The 21,367-nt window shown below is 42.5% G+C and overlaps 3 protein-coding genes across 3 annotated transcripts in view; all 3 read left to right on the top strand.

Annotated features, from left to right (window-relative positions):
- The window catches only part of gab3 (GRB2 associated binding protein 3), a 192,046-nt gene that overhangs the window by 9,534 nt on the left and 161,145 nt on the right, over positions 1-21,367 (top strand). The gene's annotated exons all lie outside the window — the stretch shown is intronic.
- Positions 256-5,479, top strand: amer1 (APC membrane recruitment protein 1). The gene is made up of 2 exons (XM_070983741.1): positions 256-740; positions 1,418-5,479. Exon 2 carries the CDS (start codon positions 1,525-1,527, stop codon positions 4,615-4,617), a length of 3,093 nt encoding a protein of 1,030 aa, XP_070839842.1. The 5' UTR covers positions 256-740; positions 1,418-1,524; the 3' UTR covers positions 4,618-5,479.
- Positions 6,699-20,748, top strand: zc3h12b (zinc finger CCCH-type containing 12B). Its single transcript, XM_070982849.1, has 6 exons — positions 6,699-6,765; positions 11,098-11,896; positions 12,005-12,144; positions 12,505-12,739; positions 12,983-13,089; positions 13,195-20,748. Exons 2-6 carry the CDS (start codon positions 11,262-11,264, stop codon positions 14,619-14,621), a joined length of 2,544 nt encoding a protein of 847 aa, XP_070838950.1. The 5' UTR covers positions 6,699-6,765; positions 11,098-11,261; the 3' UTR covers positions 14,622-20,748.

Here is a 21,367-nt window from a genome sequence, read left to right as displayed (position 1 = left end):
AGTAAAGACCTGGATATTTTGCAATGAAAGAGACGCATTTTTCACCACTTTCTTTAGAAAAAATATACTTATAAAAATATTGCCCGTTATATTTTCTGAAACATGCAATAATCTGTTTTTTCCCTGATCAACTACTCTATAATAAGAATATAATAAGAATAAGAATCCAAAAATGAATAAATAATAATAATGATAATAATCGTCATCATCGTTATCATTATTATTGTGTTATAAAGCACACGTTACACACATGTTGCGTCACTAGCATGCGCCGAGAGGAGAGGCTCGGAAGCAGATTTGGGAGAATTACCTGAGAAGTCGGGAGAGGAAGTCATCATCCAGCATTTGGATTTAAACGCTGGGGTTATTGTGACCACCTCACGCGTGGCCTGGCTGCACACATCAGCCCAGTCTCTGTGTTTGTGAAGCTGCCCTGCGTGTTTTAACGATACTCAGCGTTAGCAGCTGTCAGGCTGACCGCAGACACACACTGCCGGACACACACTGGTGAGTGAGGGTTCACGTTGTTAGCAAGCAGCCCGGCTAACGTTAGCTAACCGGAGCTGGAAACAAATGAGAGCATATCTGCTCCAAGCTGCTCCGGGGCCCGAAGCGACCAGAAGAGAGCTGCAGTAACCTAAAGTTAGAGCAAGTGAGCGGAGCCAGAAGACATGATCTGAAGGGAAACCTGCCTCCTGCTCGAGAAACAGTTCCGTGCTGCAGGATCGTGGCTTTACTCGGTGAGTTTGTTTACTTTGTGAGTCGTTTAGCTCAGTCGTTTCAGTGTGCTAATGTGGCGTTTAGTTTGGTTTTACGCGCAAACTAACTTCGGCTCTCGGACGAGGTCTGTGAAGGTGTGTTAGCTGGGCTGAGGTCAGCGTTAGCTACCGTCTGTCGTCTTCGCTGAGACTCATTCAGAGTACAATCTGGAGTGTTTCTGAACCACCGTCCTCCGCTGCTCACATCTGGAGCCTGCTGCTGTATCACCTGGACTTTGCATCCAAATACAAGTCACGAGCTTCTTTGATTAACGTCCAGTCAGTCACTTCAAAAGTCACTTGTAATTGTGCAGCTGAATATAAGTTAAATGCAGAGGGTAGTTTTTTCTTTTGCATGCATGTAAATTCAGTTGTACATTACTGTGAGGTTGTATTTATTGGTTGGCTTGAAGGACTTAATAGACAGTGAGCATGCTTAGATGTAAGTCAGCAGCAATCAGTCTCAAAAAATGTAAAAAAGAAAAATAAATGACACAAAAACACATGAAAGACACAAAATAGGCCACAGCAGACCTTTGGATGAGGGAATACATCAGGACAGGTGTAATACTTTGTCTTTCCAGGTTAAAAATCTCCAATGTGTTTACATTGTTAAATTTGAAGTGATCGTTGATTTTGGTCTCAATTTCTCGATACAGGGCTCACATCAGATGGAGGACAAATTCCCTGCAGCGATCTGATCCACTGATTTTGAAAATTCAGCTGCTATGCCTTCTGCTGGACTGCTTTTGTAAAAGTGGTAGCCATGGCCTCTCGCAAGGTAGACGAGCTGCCGAGCGACACCAAGGATTTGGCTTCAGTCTCCGAGCAGCTTTCCCGATGTGGCCCTGACGACATCACGGAGGAGCTTCCGACGGATGCGACGAACACCGCGGTGAAATCCCAGAAATCTGGAAGATTTAGGAGGACTGCCTTGACATTTTTCGGCGTCCGTAAGAGCATCTGTATTTTACCTAGTTTTTTCGGAGGAAGGAGTAAAAATCAGAGCAAGTGGTCCTCTAAGAAAGGGATCACCAAAAGCAGAACACACGACGGGCTCTGCAAGGTCAGCCATGATGACAGTCTGAGAGGCGGGTACGCCTCAGCTGGAGATTTTGAGTATCGCAGCCAGAGGGACCCTGCTGGAGAGCTCCACAGCAGCTGCCACAATGAATGTATTCGCGACACCGCTGACCAGAAATCACTGACTCTCTCCCGGCAGAAAAAGGGTCTGAGGGGTCTTTTTCACAGTTTTAAGTATCACAGAAACCATAGAAATGCTGCATTGGATAAAACTGAAATGATTGCAATGACCTCTCCTCACTGCAAGAAAGAGGTGCCTGTTGTCCAAGACAACGCCAACCAGTATGTCACAGAGTGCCTGGGATCTGAGCCTGACGTGCCTGACTTTGCAGATGTTATATGTGATATTTCCATCGGTCCTGAATGTATTGATGCCGATGTGATGGGATTAGAGAAGCAGGTGGAGCAAGAAAGCCCAAAGTCCGAGCTTGCTGATCAGATGTGTGATGACCAAATGGAGGAGAGTTTGGTGGCCGTAGTTTCCGGTGAGTATGAGGAGAGCTCCAGAGGCCACAGCGAGCCTGGTCTGGAACTTCAGACCATGTCCGAGCCTGTGCTGAAGTCGGACACACCCGCAGGCTCGTCGGATCAGATCAACCTGATTTTTGGAGACGTCGCATCTTTGAAGAGCTTTGATTCGCTCACTGGCTGCGGGGACATCATCGCAGATCAAGAAGATGATAGCATCACGGAGAGCACCGTTTCTGGAGAAAGGAGCCGAAATGGAGGAAAGAGGGCCTCCTGTTATCTTACTTATCAGGGTGGCGGTGAAGAAATGGCCTCGCCGGATAATCTGGATGAGCAGTGTCTTCATGATTTCTGGGGAAATAATGCATCAGAGGAAATTTGCTATACTTGCAACCAAGACCACGCAGATTTGACCGCTGACCTGACAAGTTCTCACAATATGGACCTACTGAACAGTAACAGCACACAGCAAGCCAGTGGCATGGATGTTTCCTCAATCGCTGATGTGTTAACTCCTCAAAGTGAGCATCAAGAATCAGTTCCGAATAGCGATGAAGGATACTATGATTCAACTACACCAGGGCCAGATGAAGGACAAGAAAAGACGGACAGAATGAGGACAGACAGATTGCCCAGGGACAGTTACAGCGGCGATGCCCTCTATGAACTTTTTGCACCTGATGAGAGTCTCATCAGTCCACATTATGAAAACAAATCCAAACTGCCCGGTTCAAATCAGTGCGAGTATTTAAGCGAGCCAGTTGACGTGACAGATTCGGCCTTTGTTCCAGAAATGAATCGATTGCAAATAAGCTCTGAGCTGTATAACGTTCACAATTTTCTAGAGAGGCCGAGCGCGTGCGGTAAATCCTCGGAGCTGGTGCAGAATGTGGTTGGTCGGCAGGAAATCGCCACAAATAAAAACAGTAACTTGAATTCCAAACCTCAAGCAACGGTCCACAAGAATAATCCGCAGCCGGACGTGTTCGATGAGGAGGAAAACGCGCTCGCTTCAGCCGAAAAAAGAACAAAACCCGTAAATGCAGATTGTGAGAAAAGGCACAGCAGCATATCATTCGGAAGCACGTCCGACCCAGATTTCGAAACATTTTGTGAGCCCAAAGAGCAGCATCTTGAGGAAAACAAGCCCGTGGCTTTACCGTACAGAAATATCAATTCTCAGTCTCCAGATTGTAGCAATGATTTGGATGACGGGCAAACTGTGAGTTTCTCCCAAGCACTTGTGGACTACACGAAACACTCTGAGATGCTGAGCAACTTGCAGAACAACGCGGACGATTTGGAGACAAACTCTGCCTTCACTCCTAATATGCAGGCCTTACCTACCATAGTCACATTCGATGTAGTGGATATGCATAATGAGGGCGAGTACGATGAGCAGATTCACATGGAACTGGAGGAGGACATCTCATCGCCCTATCAGGAATTTGAAGAAAGCTACCTACAAAAAGACGCATTTGCTGAATGTGACTATCAGATGTTAGACCTGTATGAACAGAACCTGATCAGTAATACATGGGCAATTGCCAGTCTCCCACGGCACCTAGGCCTTACAAGAGTGACTCAGTCGGTGCCTAATCCATTGTCTCTAGACAGGAGAAGTAGGTCTCTGGACACAGAAAGCCTTGAGTTAAAGATGCCTGACACATACAGAGAGAACAGAGCCGCTATCGTTTCTTGCTCTCAAACTGAAAAGGACTCTGAAAGAGATTCCTCACCTTATTACAAAAAGAATGTACTCATGTCTGCATCGGAGGTTGGAGACAGTAGCAGCATTATGGCCTTATCATGGCAAACGAGGTCAGAAATGGCTTTAAGCCTTCCTCTGGAGGATGGGGAAAAAGTACAGGGTCTCAGTCAAACCCAAGTAAAACACAAAATGTTTTCTAGTTCACCCAGCAGTGATTTTGCTAACCTTAAATCACATCTTTGCTCCAGTGTGTCAGACAGAGTTTCCTGTGATTTAATTCCACAGAACGCAGAGCTTTACACCAGGCAGCATCACCTCCCCTTGCAGTCGCCTCACGGCGCCTTTGTTTATTCTGGAATGATGGCGGAGGTAGTGGGTGATCCGAATGAAGATATTTTTTGTAAAGCTGCCACCAATTTGCAGTCCTACAATCAGTGCAGTAAAAGCAGGCCGCTGGCTAGTAGGGAGGGAAGATCTCACTCTGGGAGTCCTGTGAACGCAGGTGTGTCTAAAGAAGAAATGGCCGTCCTCAGTGAGACAAGAACACCCAGGGACGTGGCGGCCTGCAGCCAAGTCCCCGAGGCAGCCTTTGATTGAGAGGCTCTCAGTTGGCATTAAGACCAGACGTGCATGTGCCAGTTGGTGCTTTTACGTTACGTTCAGAGGAACCGATTCCTTTGAAAAGCTGTGACAGATGGGACACGAAATCTGAAACCACGTGCCATCACGCCGAGTCGAGTACAACGCTGTCTTATTGGGAAGTCGAAAGGGATTTTCTGCATTTGCACAGAAACAGCTGTTTGCTTTACACTTCACATACGTACATGTCAGTCCGTCTCATTAAGCTATGGAGTTTTAGTAGAATGTTTAAACCCATATGTAGCCTCAGTTTCCAGGTCTCGATGATGACGCCACACTTTGTTCGTTGGGTGTTCATTAGCCTGGTCTCCATCACACAGCCAAATGGGGCTAGCCCAGTCTTGTTTACTTTGCCCCTAAACACATGTATGCTTTAAGTGCGGGCTCATGTTTGTGTTAGCTGCTTTTTCATAGCCTCTCTGCGCCAGTGAGGTTTATGTTGGCCTGTCATGATGCTCAGAGTTAGTGTTTCGAGCTTGGTTTATCTAATTCCAGGCCTGTAGTTTCACAGAGAGGGATCGCTCCATCCACCATATAAAACATGTTTCTAAGACCTTCATGGCATATTTGACTTCATCTAAAAACGTCTTGCGGCGAATTCTTCCCCTCAATCCAGAGCAGGATAAGAAGGTAAAGGAAATGCGCAGATGGACTGATGGTTCTTGTGTTAACTTCAGCTGCCGTGTCATTTACACACTGTAGATAGAGTCAGTGCTTTTATTTGTGTAGCACCTTTCACACAGTCGTCCTGTGTATGGAAGTGCTTTACGTAAGATGTTGGAGAAATGGCTTAGAAAGAACCGTTTTATCTCGAAAATGGGGGGAAAAAAGGCTTGTCATACCTGATAGTTTGAAACTTAGTGTGTTTGCTTCTGGCCGGACAAGTCGACCTGGCCGCTGCTGTTGTCCCCTGGTCCCATTTTTCAACAGCCTGACCGCCTGTGAAGTGCTGAATTCTTGCTGAAATGATGCACTCCGTTATTGCATTACTGTAAGCTTGTGAACTGAAAAAGTAGTTTGATTTTGTTTGGAACTGAAACGATGTGTCAAAAGAAAGCGGTATTTTGACCTTGTATCATTTTCTTGTGCATTTAATGTTGGATTGGTCAGACGTTAAACTGTCTGATGATGATTTTTTTTCTCTCTTTTTTTATAGAGTAATATTGAAATGTCAAAGAATTTGTATTTATATTCACAGCTATTTGTACACTGTAACGTTGTATTGAAAACGGTTCTTACAAATTGGCAATTTTCCTTTTTTTGTTGTTTTTTAATTGTTTCACAGTTACATCCATGTTACATTAGGGATTCCTCTTGAAAATCTGTTACTGTTTTGTCAGAGTAGAACACTGCCTTACACTAAAATAAACATGACAAGAAGCAATTTTTCCCATTTTGTCATTTTCTCTCACTTGTTGATCTTGAGGGGGGAGCTGTAGTTTACTCCAGCATCCATGAGGCCAGAGGCTGTCGTGCTTAAACATGCTGTACGCAAACACATTTACACTGCTTGTCAGAACACAAACCAGTGTGTCCCAGATGATCCCGTCCTCACAATGACTCCTATAAGCGGATTAGAGTTCACCTGAAGACAGCAGGGGTGCGTGAAAGCCCCCTTCCCTCTTCAAAACCTGCACTGTCTTGCTCGGAGTTGACTTAAAGCTGCCGTGCAGCCTCATGACAGCACAGTTTACAATTCACTGACATCAGTACAATGTGTGCACGTTCACCATATACATAATGAATAAATCAAAATAAACACATGACTGCTTTGGTCTGCTAGATCAGCTGTATTGGCAATCACTGTTTGGAGTTTGGAGCAAGTGACTCGATGCAATGAGATCAGACATTTTTTGAAATCACAATTTGAGTTTATAATAATGTGATTCCTCTGTTAAGCGCTCCTTGTTTGCGAGACTACGTGTTGATGAGACGTCTGACGGTGGAGCGGAAATCAAGTTTGTAATGGAGCTCTGACCCCGGCGTCTTTTCACCGCTGAGGTTACGTGTTTCCCTCGCGTTATCTGGCAACCCCGACCAAACTGCGACAGCGCCAATGGCAGCAAAACATAACTGTTACAGGCGAGGAACGATGACAGCAATAAGGTGAGGTGAGCACCGTTAGCGGAGGACGATGGCAGTGATATCTGTGCAGATGATGTGGAGAATCGTGTTGTGTTGCTCTGGTCCCTCCTGCGTCTGAAATATTCAACGATCATCAACTTTATCTCAAGTTACTGTAGTATTCCGGCAAAACGGTTAGCACACGCTCAGCAGCTAAAGCTAACCAATGTTAGCAGCCTGACGTTGAAGTTAGCCTGTGGAGCCACTGACTTGGCTGTTATCACTGTGTTAGCTGACTACCTAGCTTTGCTACCGTTATCTGGATAAATAGAGACAGGGGTTGCCTGACAAGCTTGGAGGTCAGCGTTAGCTTGCAGTAACAGGTATCTAATCGCTTTCTAGCCATTGACCAACAAGATAAACCGAAGTAGGCCGGTTGGTTAATATAGCTAGAATGTTGACTCCCCAGCTGGCTAAGTAACGTTAGACTAGCTTGCTAGCGTATGCTAACCTTAACTCGGGGCCTAAGGGTGTCAAACCAGTTATCTCTCATCAAATCCAGTCGTAAAGGGGACGTCGTGTGCAGTACTAAGTGCTATAACGTGATTCGGGAAAGTGTATCGTAAGTATGAGATATCTTTAACTGTCATATTGTTTAACCTGCCTCCATTTCATCCCTCTCAACTCATGATGCTGTCGCTAATGATGTCAAGCACTTGAGGTTTTTGCACTGACGTGGAAAGTGCTCAGCTGATGAACGCAATTACATAGTTGACCCAAGTTAGATGAGCAGTTCTGCAGGTTTCCTGTGTGCCCACTGTCATTGGGATCAATGCGGTCATTTAATTTGGTTGCACATTCACGTACTTTGCTGTGAATTAAAGGCACAAGGCTTAATCTGAGAATAGAGTTCAGTCCTCACTTGTTAATTTCCACAGTTTTTACTTTGGAATGATTCTAGTTTCCAACATCTTTAAACATCTTAGTAATCAAATAGATCTGTCAAAGTTAAAATGAGACTACTAGATAAATGAGTGACAATAAGAACTTAAGTAGAATCTCACATTAATAGAGAAAAGTTGGTTAGAAGTTAATACTACGTTTATGATGCACACAGGACACTTGGACAAGATGGGGGACATGGCATGAAGTATGAAGCACGTTGTTGCCCAGAGTCACTTTTTTTCCTCATTTATGTGTTCATTAATTCATACAAATATGCAGAATGGTTCAGCTTCCTTTCCTGTATTTGTAGTGCATGGCAATGACCCTAATTCTTATTTTTTATTTTTTTGGGGGGGATTAGCCTGTTAGTGAATGGAGATGCTAAGACATGCAGAGAGTAATCCTCCATATGCCCGAACACTTCAGTGCTCTAAAGTGACATGTGGCCAAATTTGTAATAAGAAAAACTGAAAAGACTTGCAAGTTATACTTTTCCTCCTGCTTGACTTTGACCCAAGACACAAAATGTATATCTAAGAGGTCTGTGCTCATCAGCACAAGCTGTTGACAATTGACCTGTATGAAAAAAAAAAAAAAAGGTTAAGCACATCATCTACCAGGGTCATATGGAGGAGTGTGGGTGTTTGGTAGTGTGTATCAGATCAATGGAAATAAGGAAATGACATCATATTGTTATTCTTGGTTCCATGTTCTGCAACTTTCCTTTGCTTATTTGGCATATTCATGTCCAAAAATCTGCTCTCTTCTTGATATTTGTGTGTGTTTCTGCTGATGAGTTATTTCTAGGCCAAGATCACGTGCTGTTGTGGCAGAGCGCGCTGATTAGGTGTTGCAGCAGCCGGTGTTCAAGAGCATCTCAGTTTTGCAGTGATCAGATGGCAAAATGTCAAACAGGAACCTTTAACCTTTAGTAATAATTCTGTTGTGTACTCTGCTCTCTCATTGGTCAGTCCCAGCTGCCGGATCATTTTTGTACAGCGGTGGCTGCACTGAACTCTAAATTTGTCAGTCTTAATTTCTATAGCTAGCCAAGGGGCACGTGCATGTGACCGTCACTTACTGTGGTGCGGTTTATCCCTCTTTCATACTGGATACTATGGAGGGTCAGCAATGTAAAAGATGGCTTCAGGGCCCTGCTTCACTTGTTGCTATGAAACCGAGCTACACGAGCCTGTGCATGTGCAGAGAGAGTCTGGAGGCCTTGCTGAGTCTAAGCCTGTGAATCTGGAGGTGGAAGGGAAAGAATTGGACGAGCTTTGCTCCCTTAAACGTGTATTAATGTGATCCTAAAATGCCTTACATGGCAGCGGGTGTGTGAGTTTACTGTTGAGCCCCACAGCAGTGCCTCAGCATCCCTCCTTTTTCAGCTGATTGTTTTAAATGTTCAAACCTGGGATTGCTCTGCATCATTGTCACTCTGTGATCAAACAGTTGTAGACTTATACGTATGTACTGATGCATTGACCTTCAAAATATCTACCAGCCCCTGGGCCCATGAATTTCAGTCTTGTGTATTACCTGATGAGGGTGTTGCCAGTGACATAGTATTTTTAATTTCATTACAGTCACCAACACTGAAAGTAGAAATCTCAGACAAAAACAGTGGTAATCACCTCATTTATACACACTCGTCCGTATCCAGATTGATCTTTCTTTTTCAATGGTCAGCACTGATCGAGGTCTAAGTAATGTCATTTTTTTTATTGTCAGATGTGCTCTCTGAAGAGTTTTAGTGTAGAGTTGTAGTGTAGCTCTAAGTGTTCTGCATTTACTGACTGCCTGAAGAGAGATGATGAGCTGTGTTTGTGTTAGTCGTGACTGGTAAAAAGGAGTTAGCTGATGACAAGGCTGTGTTGCTAAGCAACGCACATCATGGGCTGCGCCTCTTGAAGCTCAGCGCTGGCTCTATCCTACTCTGCAAGACTGGGGGAAAGTGCAGTCTAGTGTTTGTGTTCATTAATGCACTTGTTATTAAGATTATTTGATTAATCCGTATGTAAAAAGGAACATGTGGAGCAGCTGACGGTGCAGCATGTTTGTACTACATGCTCCCCTATTCTGCTTTACCATAAAACAGGTTTGTTCCATAAGGATTTCCATTGGAATAGTCTGTCAGAGGGCTGGAGGTGCATGGGCACACTGTTCAGCCCACACTTTGTCTCAGGTCATGTGAGCTCATGCACTTACCCCGTGTGTGTCTGGTTCAAATGTTGCTTGTGAGACCAGTAAGGCTTTTGCGCCCATAGACACAAGGGTAGTTCTGCAGTACTTTAACAGGTTTTGTGCAGGAAGATGGCTTTTTATTTTAAAACCAGTAAGTCAGAGAGACAGGGAAGTTGGGTGGAGATTTTGTTGTGTGTTGTATCTGTTTTTTTCCATATTGCACCTACAAGCAGGAGGAGGTCAGTGACAGTTCATACAGTATGTACATGATTATTGTGAAAAAGTCCCAAAGACAATTTTTGTAAATACCCACAGCTCTGTTCAGATTTTTTGGTAACTCTCTTGTAGCATACCAACAACTAGAGCAAACAAGTTCACAAATGCAAAGCTGTGGTTTGAATGTGCAGTTAGTAACAGCCTACAGCTTTAAGTACACCGTTGGTTGTTAATTTGTAAGTATAGATGAGTTTATAGGAGTGACAAATAACATTTTCCTCAGAACAGGAGTTCCAGTCAGACAAAAAAAAATTGCCCGCAGTCTTGGCAGACATCGCTGACTGTTTGACCAACCAGTTTCACACAAAAAATGCAAATGAAACAAAGCCTTGACTTGATTGGCTTGTGGACCACAAACACCAAAACACAGTCATACAGAGAAAACACGCATACCTTCATATTCAGATGAGCCCTTTTCCTGCGCCGCGGTGGTTTTTTGGTTATTTGTTTATTTGTGTAGGTGACTAATTTGTTCCATTTGTTTGACTGATTCTGTCACTTGCCCCAGATCGCACTGTTTCCCACAGATCAAGATTTTGTTGGTCTACCACAAGTGGGGTTGAGGGAGCTCAAGACTACCTTATCATGTTTTCGTGTGAAGTGACAATGTAGTTGCTCTCATTTACATATTGTTTGTTTCTGTTGTTGGACAACAGTTTGAAGTCATCTGCAAGTCAACATAAATCCAGGTTCATGACAACAGCACTGCTTGTATTCAGCTACATTGACTTGCTATGCTCAGTGGGCTGGCATAGGTCATTATTTTGCAAAAACTCCATTAACACTGTACACACTTGAACACCAAGCCAGCGATTTTAAGATTGATACACTCTCACACTGGACTCTTGCTAAAGTTTCCTTTTCCAAGCAGACTTTTGAATGGAAGAAATATTGATTATTTTAAGGTTAAATCAAGCTGAACCCATCTTACTAATTGAAACTTTCCATTGTGTTTTTGCTCCCTTTCAGGATTTAATAGTGAGATTTTTGCCTACCCATATAGGGGAGACTGTGTTACTTTGGCTCTACACAAAGAGCCTGTAGCGCTAAAGTCCAGCACGGAGTATGATTCCCTGGTTGCGGTGGAGGTGAGGAAGCATGGGGTGGAAATCTGAGGTGTCAAAACGAACGTGATGACAGTATGGTCAATGGTGGAGAGGCTCAAAATGGAAAAACGCCCATGGAGGGAGGAGAACATTGAGTCAAGTGAGGCCCAGCATGCCACTGACGATTCAGAGGATGGAAGCAGCTCAGAAAGTGAAGCAGAAGAGCAGCAATGCCAGAGGGTTCAAGTGAACAACAGCAGGTGTAAGAAGAAGGAGCCCTTGGCTGTCACAAAACCCCACCGGCAGCTCTGTCGCTCTCCATGCCTTGACCGGCCCAGTTTTTCTCAGAGTAGCACTGTGCAAGATTTTCGCGAGGATGAGTCCGGCGCGGGACCAGGGATCAAGACCGCCAGTGACAGGGAGTACCAGACAAAGATGGATTTTGCTTTGAAGTTGGGCTATTCGGGAGAGCAGGTGGAGACGGTCCTCAACAAGTTGGGAGCTGCTGCGCTCATCAACGATGTTCTCGCTGAGTTGGTGAGGCTTGGAAACAAAGTAGAGCCTGAAATTCAACCTTGCAGCAGTACAGCCAGCACATCAATATCACGGCCCCCCTGTGTTAAAGAGACTGTTAGTCCTGAAGTGTCAGTGGAAGAGGACTCTGTGGATACCTTTGATAACCTCAGGCCCATCGTCATCGATGGCTCAAATGTTGCAATGAGGTGAGAGACCAACAAACAAACGCTCACATTTAATTGGTCTGTGCTCTGATGGATGTCCATTTTGTGAGACTTAATGAGACCTTAATGCCACACTGCTTTGTTTTCTAGCCATGGAAACAAAGAGGTATTCTCTTGCCGTGGTATCCAGCTTGCTGTTGAATGGTTCTTAGAGAAAGGACACAAAGACATCACTGTGTTTGTCCCAGCCTGGAGGAAGGAACAGTCGAGGCCCGACGCCCTCATCACAGGTACTGAAATGATTTTTTAGGCAGTTGCTATTTGAAGTTTGATGTAGTAGTTTGTAAGTTGTAGTAAGTGAAATGTGTGTTGTGTGTGTCTGCTGTAGGACAGTCATCCTGCATGTTAGAAGCGTACCTTGGTATTTGTGTATGACTGAAGTGTGACCTTGTGGTGTGTTCAGGATCAGTAAGAAAGGCATGCTGGGACTCTCCCCACCATGTATTGATTGACTACTATAATATACCCTAATGCATACTGTCGCCATCCAAAATACATTGCGATATTGGTTTTGGTTATTTTGTGGTGGAATTATGATGAGCTGTTAATGAAATGTTAATCAACCCTAAAACTTGAAACTCCTCTTTCAGATCAAGAAATATTACGCAAGCTGGAAAAAGAAAAGATCCTGGTTTTCACCCCATCTCGCAGAGTTCAAGGCAGGAGAGTGGTGTGCTATGATGATCGCTTCATAGTGAAGCTGGCTTATGATTCTGATGGAATTATTGTGTCGAACGACAACTACAGGGACTTGCAAAATGAGAAGCCAGAGTGGAAGAAGTTCATAGAAGAGCGTCTCCTAATGTATTCGTTTGTCAATGACAAGTAAGACATCGTACTGCCACATCATGTATTATGTTGGATTCTGTCACCCTGTGAATATGGCCATGGATTTTGAGTATATGATCTTTTTTTAAATAAAATATCGCCCCCACAACAGTACAAAATCAAAGTTGGTGAGAGGTATAAAACTTATCTGTGGAATAATCTTTTTAGTCATTATATTATTATTTGTTCTGTTTTGTGGCATTGGAAATAATACATTTAATAATGACATATTATGGATAGGTTTATGCCGCCTGATGATCCACTGGGAAGACATGGTCCAAGCTTAGAAAATTTCCTCCGCAAGCGTCCTGTTGTTCCAGAGCACAAAAAACAACCTTGCCCCTACGGTAAGTTCCCTAAACGTCTCTTCATCTCTGAGTAATGTTGCACTTCTGTCAGCATAATTTAAGTGTTTAATTCTCTTGCCTTGGTCTGCTCTTTCTTTAAACAAGGAAAAAAGTGCACATATGGACACAAGTGCAAGTACTATCATCCAGAGCGTGTCAACCAGCCGCAGCGGTCAGTGGCCGATGAGCTACGGGCCTTTGCCAAATTGTCCGCGGTGAAGACAATGAGCGAGGGGGCTTTAGCTAAATGCGGCACTGGCCCGTTAACTGCAAAGGGGGACAGTAACTCTGAGGCCAAGCGTGTGGCACCTAAACGTCAGTCTGACCCCAGTATTCGCTCAGTGGCCTGTGAACCTCCAGAGGCACTGTCCGTTGTTAGGAAGTCTGAGACAAATTCAGTGCCTTCCCTTGTATCTGCTCTCAGTGTGCCCACCATGCAGCCTGCAAAGAGCCACGCAGCTGGGGCCTTGAACACACGATCAGCCAGCAGCCCAGTGCCAGGCTCTTTGCAGTTCGCACACAGTTCTCTGGAGCACATGTCCAGTGTACAGTACCCTCCCATTTTAGTTACCAACAGTCATGGCGCCTCTGTTACGTACAGTGAACAGTTCCCAAAGTATGACTCAGTTAGCGACCATGGATATTATTCACTGCACAGTGATTTTTCAAATATGAGCATGAGCAGCATGCATAATGTCGACAGTTTCTGTAGCATGGAGCACGAGCATGGTGTGTATCAGAGAAATCCCAGCCACTGCCCTGAATCCTGCCTCAGCCATTCAAACAGTGACTCGTTCTCCTCTTACGGGGACATGTACCCAAGCTCTGTTGACAGTAGCTTAGAGGAGAGCATGAAGGGGCAGCAGCAGTCTTCTGCACAAGCTAGGATGCAGACTTTCTCCCACGGGTTTCGTCACGAAGCACTGACTAGAGTACAGAGTTACGGACCGGAGGAACCCAAGCAAGGCCCCCGGAAGCAGTCCGGAGCTCATCTAGCGCCACATATCCAGCATGTTGCGGTGGGAGCCAGGTCTAGTTGTCCTGGAGACTATCCCCTGACTCAGAATGTCCTCCCACCTTTGTCCTCACAGCCCACACGGTCTCTTGGCATGACTCGCATGGACAGCATATCAGATTCAAGGCTATATGATAGCAACCCGATGAGACAGAGGCGACCTCCACTGTGCCGTGAGCAGCATGCAAGCTGGGACCCTCTGCCTTGTGGTAATGAGTCCTATGGATATCATTCATATCCACTGAGTAACAGCCTGATGCCGTGTTGTGAGAGGGTGATGGTCCGCAGCATGCCAGACAAGATGGAACAAATCTGGAACTCACCGTGGGAGATGCCATCTGCAGTTGAACACCAAGAGCGGTATGTAATCCCAGACCACCAGTATCAAACATATCGGAACCTTTGTAACATCTTTCCTGCTTACGTAGTCCACTCTGTGATGGAGAAGAACCCTCATTTGACAGATCCACAGCAGCTCGCCGCTGTCATTGTTACAAAACTGAGGTCATGTCATTGAGCCGTTGATCTTATCAAACATTCAGCAGTGATGTGATAAGGGAAATCTAGATTTTGATTGCAAAGATAGGCATTTGTTAAATGTTGCAGTGTGCGCAACATCTGCCCTCAGGAGTTTTTTTTTTTCTTTTTTTATTGTCTCGGGTGGGAAATCTGGATCAGATTTTACATCACTGAGATGACAGAGAACTACTCAGCATAGAGGAAGTTTGTCTAATAAGTTTATCTCAAATTGTAACACTTTTTCCATATGAAAGCTACGTTTTTATATGAGGTGTGATGCAGTTGACATGAGGTACAACCTTATTAGGAATCTGCTTCATAACACATTCATACTGCCCGAGCAGGAGCCGCATAGCAGCTGAGGACTGTATCCACGATCAACTGAACCTTTGTTCAACACCTTTAACTCTTATAAAAACTATGTATTGAGCCCCAAAGTGGTCAGTATTAAAAATAAATAATTTTGAAGGAAAGATTAACAGGAATAAATTGTGTAAAATATGAAGTAAATGCAGCAATAATTTGTGAAGAAGAATTAATTTAAACTCAACTCTCTGTTGTGCCACTGTGTTATTTCATTGTTCTTATTTTCAGAGTTTTATAGGAGTTAATTTTTATGAAATAACTGACTTTTTTCCCCACTTCCAATTCATTTTCTGACACTTTTTATGTAAGAATGTCACATTTCAGATTGCCACGATAGCATTAGCAGACTTGTTAAGCTAAGCCTTAAAAGCTTAGTTAGTGTGTCTGTTCACTGTGTTTACTTACTTAGCAGCAGTCTCCATATTTAATACTTTCAGTAAACAGGTTAGCTACATGGCAACACAGTCAAAATAGGAAATCGTACCTCTGCATCATCTCCCACATTTGGCTTATTACATGAGACACAAGAGTACGTCAACACTGGACACCATTGTAGCTTTTATGAAGATCTTGTTCAGGCACTGTGAATGTGTTATGAAAGGCATCTAAAGTGTTTCTGGTGCAGTTGAACTATAAATAACCTTGCTTAGGTCTGCCTCTGCTGTAAATAATTCTTGTGACTTTTTTGTGCATTTATTTTGAAGATAAGAAAGAGGGAGGTAGATACATACCTCACAGCATGAACTATGACATTTAATGGCCTTATATCTGAATGACCTCACGCTTTAGTCATTGTCTGATTGGTTTCAATGGAAGTCTTAGTCATTGAAGCCTCCTATTTTCAGATGTAAAGCACTATCTCAGTATCTAAAGAGATATATTTTCTCAGCCTCACATAACAAAGCTACTATTTTGGTAGAATTTGACAGTGCACAAACAAGCCAAAAAAGAGATTTGACTTGTATACGTGTGCACATATCAATGTACATATAATCACACAAAAGCCATTATTTCAAAGTCATTTATAAGCTGCTAAATAATGCCAAAAAAAGATAGAATTTATATAGTGTCAGTATTCTACATAACTTTACATTTTGGTTCACAGAATTGATTGGATTCGAGGACAAACTAACATCTGTGTTCGGATAATTTCCTATGGTGTACTGTATAGTTACCTTTCTGACTTTATTGGATGCTAAGTCCAGGATTTTCCTATTTATATATTTGTCAAATTTGTTGTGCTGATTCTTTTCAATGTGAAAATATTCAAAGTATCTTTGTTTCAATCAGTAGCTCTAATGGACTCCTTCAAGTTGTCGGTGGAGCGTTTGTGTTCAGCAGCCGGTTAAATGTGTTTCAGAGGCTACTTTTGCATGCACTTAAGAACTCGGATGATTTCCAACATTTAAGTTTAAGGCGTTACGATAAACTGCGCTAGTGTGCGTGATGGAGACACAGGACAGGGAAGGTATCATCTCTTTGGCAGTAATCTTGCAGTATTAAAGGCAATGTTGTTACTTATGCCCATGCATTGTTGCAGCTTTCCCTATTCTACATGTAAATGGTTTGGTTTGTTAAATAGACTTAGCCAGCTTCCACAGATGAACAGTAAATAGTCACAAATGCTTTGATCCAAAAAATGTCACCATGGCAGTGTCCTATCACTTATTAGATACACTTAAAATATGGCAAATCAGACTATTGCAGCGCATCCAAACAACTTGTCCAATTCCATGTCTTCACCTTGTTTCCGACAGCTACCTGGTTTCTTAAGTGCATGTAAATGTAGTGAAACTTTGAGAGCCTGTGATGGGACGTAGGCAGGGACAAGTTGTAGAAATGTATTTTTCGAGATGGAAACAGTGTTTCCCCTCACCGTTTAAATGTTTGCACAAGGAATTCTTGGACAGACTGAATATTTACCTGATGTTACATTTGTCAGATAAAATGCGAAAAATCCGGTAACAGTTCGGCCTGGGTGGAGTTTAATACTGAACTCGTTTTGTGATATCTTGTAGAGTATGAGGTTTCAATGATTGCATAAAAAAATGAAGTGAATGCTAGAAAGCATGTTGAAGATTACATTTACTGTATGGCTTTTTACGGGAGGCTGAATTGCTCAAATACAGATGTACAGTTCGCATACATGCAGCCAGTCTCCAAGGATCGTGGAAGGATTCGGCTGTGCCTTGCAGCACACTGCTCTCAGGATGCTTTCAATTTTCTAATTTTCAGTCTTGCCCTGCCAAAAAAATCAGTGGTTACTGGCAAGAGTCTACTCTGATCTAGTAGTGATATATTTTGTGAAATCCTACATGTAACATGTAGTACCTTAAAGTTAGTTATGTACAGTTCAAACGTGGAGATGGCATTGCAAAACTTTGTACTTTTTATGTATATCCTTGTTATGCACCTTGAGATCTAGAAAACTGGGCTAATAGGGTGGCTTTATGTGATGCAGCCTCAGTCAGGTGAAGTGATGTTGGTCTCCATAGGGGCGCAAAGTTTGGCATGCAGCAAAAGGCAGTTAAACCTGTTCAAAGACCATTTGGTTTGTCCATACTTTTATAATATGCGGATTGTCTGGCAGTTGTTGAGCCAGTTATCTTGATTGGACTTTCAAATCCTACCCATACTGGGGGCTCAAGGATGCTAACGTTGGCTGCTAATCATGACATTTGGTATTACCCTCACATGCTCCCAAGAGGATCAGCTAACTCCCTTGATTTTAGCAACCCATTGCCTTCTCTCTACCCACCACCATCAAGTGGAACGTGAAACATTCAGCCTACGGTTGCAGAGAGGTTGTGGCATGTAAAGCCAGCCCTAATAGCAAGATCATGCTTTGAGTGCCTTTGAAGGGAAATGCCACTTACTTTGAGGATTCAGGTATGGTACCCTTAGGCCTGCTATTGAATTGCATGATCGAGTGTTAAAAATTGACTCAGTATAGTATCACATGCACGTGTTCATGAAAACAAAAAGAAAACATGTATGAGAATTGTTAAACTGAGTGGCATTACTCTTTATCAAGGCTATTTATGTCAGCCTGACTTTGTCTCATTGGTGGTGCTTCAAAAATATCTATTTCTTTATAATGTTTAGGTACAATCGTGGTATATGAACAGACATAAAGAAAAAAAAAAACATTTGAATGTGTTTTGCCCAAAATGAATTTTGGGCTTTGCTGACTTTGTTTTTTCATGAAAAAAGGCAAGGCCACTTCAGGCCGACTGTCTGTTCATGAGAAGGTGAAACAAACTGCCTAAATGTTTCTTCATGTGAAACAATCAGATTGCAAGGCTGCTGTCAAGGTTGTTTCTGGCATTTGGCTAAAAGTTTGCGTGCCGTCCTTTTTCCTTGATGTGGTTGAATTGTCACAGATTTTCAGTGCAGAGAGATGAAGTACTGGATGCCATCACTGATCTAAGAAACAACTCTAAAAGTAAATTCAGATCACTCGCGTTTTGGCTTTAATGTGGTGTCATAATAATCTTCTGAGTGATAGTGAGATCCTTCTTTCACTGAACACTGGAGTAGTCCATTGCCCTGATGATCTTGTAAAGGAAATGTAGTGTAGACCACAACACACCAAAATGAAAAGAACCAGGATTACAGTGATTTGTATTTGTGTGAATGATCCTAGAAATGTTACTTTGGGTATTGGTGAGTAAAACAGTGGGTGATGTTCACAGACAACTCTGGCAGTTTATGACTAAATAAACTACGCATACATGTGTATGACCATATGTATGCATGCATAATTAATGTCAAATCAGTTTAAATGTGGATCAGTCTCATGATATTTTCCCTTAAAGCCATGGTTGGTTTCATAAAGACGTGCACACATGATTTCACTTTCAAATGCTGATTTTGCTCACAGGCTTGTGTTTTACTATTTCTGGCGTGGCGCCACATTGCAAGTGCTCCTGTGTAATTAGCTAAAATGCACTCGTGAACAATGTGGGCTTAACAAGTATGAGAGCAAATTCACATTCAGAGCCCAGTGGCTGTTTAAAAAAAAAGGGCAGTAGACTACTTCCAGGCCAAAAATAAAACCCTCACTATTGTTACAAAAGCGTTTCTATAAACCAGTGCAGCGTTGTACTGCTTCGCTCAAAGGTTACACTAAAGGCCAGAACGGTGGCTCATCGTCCCCACCCTCCCTTTGAAAGTGCCGCAAACAACTAAGCCACAAATGTCTAGAATTGACTTTTGCTTGTTGATACAAATTGTATCTATACCTTGAATGTAACAAAATATGAAATGTATAATATGAACATAGTTTTATTTAAATAAAGGGGAAAAAATCAATGCCATAATGTTTGTGACACTGTGTGTCACTGGGAGTAGCCCATTGGTATGTACTAACTCTTACTGGGTACAGTAGTTAACTTACAGGGACATTTATGTGCTACGTCAGAGTGCACAGATACCCTGTGTACAGCAGTAAGCATCATGTCCTCTCTGTAAATAGTCACACGTGTGTGTGTATATATATAGAAAGCGATATGTAAATGTAACAGTAACAGTTACTTCAGTTGTTCAAATACTTAGATGATTTCTGTGTTGTAAGCTGTGCACCTTGGTAAAGTGCATCTATTTCCTCTTAATTGACATGTCTGCTTTACGCTATTTTAATGGGAATTTCAATATTTTTGATTATATTTTGCCTAATAAAACATGCCAAAGTTCTTCTTGGGTGGCTTTGTCAAACATAATTTGTTGTGATTCAACACACGGGTCGTCATGCAATGAAATGGACATTTCAGACGACAATGATTTATTTTCCACATGATGTAAACAGAGTAACTTTACACTAAACACAAATCTGTGTCGAGCCTGATGGCTAAAAACATGATGTATCAGTAACGTGCTGGATGGTAAAGTCGGTACCTGTGTGTGCTCAGATTTGTGTTTGATGTTTAATGCTCTTTAAAGATACAGATGCTTTGAAAACAGGAGTTTATTGAAGTGTTTGGCTGTTGATTTAATGACGAACCCTGTATGTCGACAAAGCAGAGGTGTGTTGAATTCATTCATTTAATTGACTAATTTCACCATTTTGGGCCACTTTGCATACTGTTTGAAAATGAACAGTCTGTAGGTTTTTAGCTGGCCCTATAACAAGTAGACCAGTGCTATTTTCAAGACGTTTAGACTGATATTGTCAATATAATATTAACTTCAGTTCAGTATCAGTTGTTCATGGCGAAGACCAAGACCAAAGTGATTTTTGATGTGCACACATTAAGTACCTGTTATGGTAATTGGTTCAAACACACAGACACACAGACAGTTGTGCTCAAATCATTGTGAACCCCTTGACGTCTCACACTTTCTGGAGCCATACAATTCAAAAATTGAATTATTGGTGGAGAAAATGCCACGACAAGAGGGCACACAGGTTTGAACATGGCTGTACATATATACAGTGTAATACTCAGGTTAAATCACACAAACATTTGAAATGACATTCTTGGTTGTTTTCTATATTGAGAAATGCAGCGGTCACATTTAGGAAGTAGTGTCAGTCTCCTTTTAGAGTGGACCGTTGTGTTTGCAATGTAAAAAAAAGGGAAATATAAAGCAAGTTTTTTGTGTTTGTGATGATCTGCAGTATTGTAATCCACACTGACTGGAAAGCATTGCTTTTATAGACCAAAATATACAAAAATAGACTATTTGGGTCTGTGGGCTCAAACAAAATGTAAGTCTTAATGACAAAATGTGTTTCTCTCCATAAATAAAGCAAAATTCTGTTCAAACTGTTTATTGTCTTTTTTTTTTAAATTAAGCAGAAAAGAAGCCCGAGAAGATTACAAAAGCTCAGCTGTGTTGAAAGAGCTGTGTGGCAACCTTTGTCATTTCCCTGAGTAAAATGGCACATTAAACTTTAGAAATCGTGCTGTCTGAAGTGAAGCAGGGGAAGAAAATACTCCGCTTTGTTGAAAACATCTCCGCGTGCTCACTGATCAATATGCATCGCTCTCATCCTCCAGCAGTGTGTGCAGTATGGAACATTTCCAGGGATTCAAGCCTGTTCTGTGCAAACTATTCAATAACTATTACACGTGTTGAAAAGTGAGATGAAACCAGCTCAGATTCTTGTCATATTGGAATAATAACATCATACCTTCTCCATGACAGCTGAATAGACGGCTTGAAATGGTTGTGCAGTGAAAACAGTCTCCATTGTTTATCAGAGGAAAGTAAATAAATGAGGAACAATGGAGCCAAAGAATGTAATATCTTATTTCTGAGCTACTCATTGTGTAATGGTGTCAGATATTTGGTGGGATGGAAAAGCCCAGCAACTGATCAAAACCAAATGGTAGTCAAACAGCACTAAAAGATGCAAAGCAGTGTATCATTTTT

Source organism: Chaetodon trifascialis, chromosome 16 (genome assembly GCF_039877785.1).
Source record: "Chaetodon trifascialis isolate fChaTrf1 chromosome 16, fChaTrf1.hap1, whole genome shotgun sequence".
Classification (NCBI taxonomy): domain Eukaryota; kingdom Metazoa; phylum Chordata; class Actinopteri; order Chaetodontiformes; family Chaetodontidae; genus Chaetodon; species Chaetodon trifascialis.
This window is presented reverse-complemented; position numbering and strand designations above follow the sequence as displayed.